This window comes from Kryptolebias marmoratus, linkage group LG18 (assembly GCF_001649575.2).
Source record: "Kryptolebias marmoratus isolate JLee-2015 linkage group LG18, ASM164957v2, whole genome shotgun sequence".
In the NCBI taxonomy this organism is placed as follows: Eukaryota; Metazoa; Chordata; class Actinopteri; order Cyprinodontiformes; family Rivulidae; genus Kryptolebias; species Kryptolebias marmoratus.
The window spans coordinates 18,613,874-18,618,982 of record NC_051447.1 but is presented as its reverse complement, the minus strand read 5'-3'; the positions used below and the strand labels follow the sequence as shown (position 1 = coordinate 18,618,982).

The 5,109-nt window shown below is 44.0% G+C and overlaps 1 protein-coding gene across 1 annotated transcript in view; it reads left to right on the top strand.

Annotated features, from left to right (window-relative positions):
• The window catches only part of etv6 (ETS variant transcription factor 6), a 24,897-nt gene that overhangs the window by 17,751 nt on the left and 2,037 nt on the right, over positions 1–5,109 (top strand). The window contains exons 4-5 of the mRNA XM_037981195.1: positions 2,009–2,143; positions 4,986–5,103. Coding sequence (XP_037837123.1) covers positions 2,009–2,143; positions 4,986–5,103 — 253 coding nt within the window. The remainder of the gene's footprint in view (positions 1–2,008; positions 2,144–4,985; positions 5,104–5,109) is intronic.

Here is a 5,109-nt window from a genome sequence, read left to right as displayed (position 1 = left end):
GTAAGTGGCGCTCTTCTTCTTCTGGTCTTTATTTTAGCAGTAAGGTAGCAAAGCTGCGCTCTTCTTCGTAGACATTGAGTTTGGCTGCAGCTGCACACAGTTGCAGCGCCTCCTACAGGAAACTGGTGGAGCTACGCAGAGAACCACGCCGATCAAAAGCCTTGTTTGGATTCATGTTTTTATAAAACACTGAGGTCCGGACCTCGGGGTCCTCAGTGGGAGCTACGGTCCTGAGTCTGACCTGCTGAATCGGTCCTTAGGACTCGTCATCGTATCCCGACCTGGAGGGAATTTAACGGATGGATCCACGGATCACGGCCTCGTTAGCAGAAATGAGTCACTGAAGCAATCCGGTTCACCTGAGTCACGCTTCGGGATCCCCAGGAGGAGCCGGAGAGAGAGGTCAGGGCTCAGACTGATGGAGGACGTCACAAAGCAACATTTGTGACGTTCGTGGTGCTTCTCAGTTTCCTGGCTAATGTCGTCGCAGCGTTCGTATGACTCAGACTTCCTCCTCTGGTGTCTCGGGAGCACCGAAGCTGCGAGGAGCTCCAGAAAACAGCCGAAACAAACGCCAAGACGGAGATAAATGAGAACTCCAGCAGATTAAACCAGAAATGTGGGAACAAACTGGATTAAGGGCGACAAAATAAAGAATTCAGTTCTCCAAGACAGAGACAGGCCGAAAATTCGCCTTTTTTCCCTCTCAATGTTGAGTCCCGCAGTGAGAAACGGGCCCGACCGCTTCGACATTCTGTCTGTTATCGATCCTACCGAGGTCAAAAAGTCCAGGATATTTGTCGAGGGAAGGAGGTTTGTTACCGTTCCAAGTCTGACAGCTGACAGCGTCGAACCAAACGGGAGAAATGTATAAAAAAAATACAACCCAAACTCCTTTAATCACCCCTCAGCCGAAGAATAAAAACCAAACTGAACCAACGGGTAAAATACAGAGCTAAAACAGCATCATAATTCACTCTTGTATTTTTGATGCAAACACTTCGCCGCCTTCTAACTGAAATTCCCAAGCAGATAGCGTGGTTTGACTACTTCTTCTTCTGTTTTTTTAATGGCGGTTGGCAAACAACTTCAGATGATCTTCAAAACAATTCCCTAATAACTAATTTACTTTTATTACTTCTTCGGTTTGACTAGCTTACTGTGATTGGCTGAAACATGTAAGATACATGATTGGTTGCTGATCATTTCCTGTTTAAAAAAAAAGTGGATTGACGTCAGGGGAGTCTCTAAATTCACACACAAATGCAGCCCAGAGGCCAGAAGCAGATTTTAAATCAAGAAATTTTTGTGTTTGCATCAAAAACACGAGTGTGAATTATGACACTGTTTTAGCTCCATAGGAAAATATCAAACCAAATCAAAAAGATCCTTTCAGTTTCCTCTCGGTGAAGTTAAAAGACGTGAACCAGCTTTGGTTTCATAAATAAAGAACCGACAGACTGACTGGAATAAATCAGACGTTCAGTCGCTTTTAAAAGCATCAAAATAAAACCCAGTCTGTGCTCCGAACCCCAACAAACGTCAAAATAAAAGCTCAAAACGACGACTGCATAATAGAAGCGCTGATGGACGATTTTAGGTCCAACTTTAACTTCTTTAGGACTGAAACAAATCGACTCAACGCCTCATTTCTTACCAACACAGACAGCAGTTTGAGACTTTGGGGCAACAAAAAAAAACGATATTCTGCCTGAATGTTTCCATAATCTCTTATTTTTATCTCATTGCATTCAGCAGAATAATTTAAACACAGAAATCAAGTTCTTTCTGTGGTTTTTTTATCTGAAACAAGCGTCCTGAACGATCCTGCCATCATTGCTCAAGCTTCAGGGACCTTGAGCAATAATGGCAGCATCCCGGATCTTGGAAAGCGAAGAGAAGAAGAAGGGAAACCGGATGTGGCGGGTGACAACACTGCTAATTTCCCCGTCTCATGCAGGCGGAGGAAGGTCGCCGTTCTAACCTCTGACCTCCCGCGTGTCTGCAGGGGATGTCCTGTACGAGCTGCTGCAGCACATTCTGAAGCAGAGGAAGTCCAGCGTGTTCTGCCCGTCCACGTACTTTCCTGGGAACTCCTTCCACTCCCTGCCTGAAAGCACGGTGCAGCACCTGAAGCTCGAAGGTCAGTCCTGCCACAAACAAACATCACACAGAAAGCCATTACTGCCTTCTCCTTATTCCTCCTCTAGCAGCAGAACAGCATCGTGAAGATGAAACAAAGATAAATTCTGTTTAAAATGACAAATTCATTTCTGCGGAGCGTCTCAGAGTTAGCTTAGCATCTTTTCTACAAAAGCTACCAGCTTGTTTTTCTTATAAAATACATGAAATCTTCCAGATATAACCTTATTCACAGGAACTAAACCTGGGAAACTTAAAACTAAGCTGGCCTAGAAGTAGCTAGTAGCTAATGTTAGCTGCACAATAGCTAAAACTGTTCTTTAGCACCAGGTTAGCTAGTTTTAGCTAGGCTCCATTGGCTATAAACTTTACAAAAACCTGCATATTTACGTTTAGAAACCTTAAAAACCGGATCAAATTTAAAAGTTAAACTTCTTCTACAGCAGATAATTAAAGATCCCGACTAGTTCAACTCGTTTTTAAATAAACTAATGCCTTATGTAATCTACTCCTGCTGTTTTAGCCGTTTCCACAGCCGAACGTTCGGCTCATTCAGGAGACTTTTGGGTTTTCTAACGTTTGAACTTTTTATTTTTAATATTTTTCTTGCAGAGACACATATCTTCAGTTCCTTTACAAACACTGTTTTTGTCTTCTGCTGCTTTTACCTTTCAGCTAATCTTTTGCTTCTTTTAGTTAACTTTTTATAGTTTCTTTCTTTTACCTAGCATCTTTTGGCTATCAATCTCTTTTACCTACCCTTTTGCTGCCTTTAGCTAGCATTCTGCTACTAGTAGCTATCTCTTCTGTTAGCTAACATTCTTTTATTTGTTTTTTGTTAGCTGTTTGCTACCTTTGGTATTTTATCTAACCTTTTAATTCTTTAAGCTATTGTTCTGCCTCTTTTAGCTCTTTGCTACCTTTTGGTTTTAGCTAGCTTTTTTGGTACTTTTAGCTTTTTCCTTAGCTTTTGCTGCTTTTAGCTAACCTCTTGGGTTTTTTTTTAGCTACTTTTCTGCTATGTTTAGCTAGCATTTTGTTTATTTTATCTTCTTTTTTTTTGCTCTTTTTAGCTCGTTTCTTCGTCAGAGTTCTGCTCCTTCCAGCTTTGACGACGCAGTTTTAGCTTCGTCCGGCAGAGTCACGCAGGCGAAGCAGTTCGTCTGATTTCAGCTAAAACGGCCGAACGTTAAGAGGGCGAAGCGGAGTATTTGTTGTTTTTGACGGAAGCGATGCCAAACAGGCGCAAAGCTGTTTCCTGGTTCTGGTTGGAAAAATGCGACACGGCAACAATCCTTTAGCTGCTGCCTCAGCCAAGACGTCAGCTGTTGACGGTGAAACCTGCTCAACCAGGAAATGTTGCTTTATTTAAACGATGCAGGCTGCGGGATTCACCGGCTGCTGCCACATTTTTTGCTGACGGTGTCGCTTTTCAGGAGTCTCCTCTCAGAGGAAGTCTCAGCGATTAAAGAAGTCGAATAATAATAATAATAATAATAATAATAATAATACGAAGCCTCGTCAATCCTTTAACGATGTTCAACGATGCCTTCGTCACAACGAGCTCTCATCAGGGAATGACCTAAAATTACTCAGTTACATAAAAAATAAGAAATTCCAAATTTCCAAAACACCGAAAGCGAACTGTGTCTCTCCTGTTAGGGTTTAGCTTTGTTTGTTCTCGAGTCGACGGAGTGAGATCTTTGTCCACATGTCTGGAGATCAGATGGCATGATGCTGCCGCCGGCGTGCTTCACAGCAGGGTGAGGTCTCATCTGACCACCTCCAGACAGAAATAAGGCAAAACGTCTCCTGGAGACGTGGAAGGAGCTCCTTCCTTCCTGTCTTCTCCGTGAAGCTGACATTCGTCCTGTCCTTCGTCCTGTCCTTCGTCTCGTCCTTCAGCTCCATCAGACTCGTCTTTCTTTTCTCTATTAACTTCCTTCGTGTGGAACCTTTAAGGTCGGCGTTCTTCTTTCCTTCGTCCTGTAAACGGTCAGGATTGTGATCCTGAGCCGGCAGAAGCCGAAGCTGTGCCGTCCGATTATTCCAGGATGAAAAGTTCAGTTCAAAGTGAGCGAATCTGAGCTCGATCCCCGTTTCTTTCGGCTCTTTGAGAACTCGTTGCCCGGCCGAACCGCGGGCTGACGCTGACATCTAGTGTCCAACGTGGAGCTCTGCTTCCAGACTTCCCGTCTGCGGGGATCATTTCCAGCTCAACGGAAACCCCAAAAACATCGTCTCCAACTGCAGCTCGATTCAATCCAGTTAGAATAAAACGAGGTTTGAATCCAGGACGAACGCGGCAGCTAAGAACCGTTAAAGGTTTTAAGTTTGAGGGTCACTGGAATCTGTAAACTCATTCGGTTTTCCTATAATTGTAAATGAAAGACTTAAAATGTAAGTTTTGAATCTGCAACACATATTTAATTTATCTGATCTTGCTTTATTGTCAAAGAAAACCACAGCTGGGGACGACTCTCAGCAGTCGTAGCCATTTATGTGGCTGTGGCGGCCATCTTGAATTGTGTCCATCCACTCTGTTCACTGGCTCATGAGATATTTTGCTAACAGACAGACAAAATGGCTTTAACTCAGTCAGTTTCGTAGATATTAAGCTGAAATTTGGCGCGGTAGTAGCTGAGAGTGATCCCCAACACGTACTGAGTGCTAATAGGCTGTGCAACTTTGACGTATAAGGCGCCGGGCGACATGCGTTTCTACAAGAAATGTTAGTTTCAACAGCGTTTCCTCCCTGAGAGACTTTAAACCCAGGCTGAGTTATCCAAAAATAAAATCTTTTCTTCTTTATGAATGATGCAAATGTCTGCTGCGTCTTTCAGAGACGGTACGGAGGGCTCCACGTGGTACAGAACCCCTCCCCCAACACGCACCGACCATAGAGCTGCGTCACAGCTCGCGCTCCCGCTCCCCCCACAACCCCACCCCGAGGCGCTCCCCTCCCGA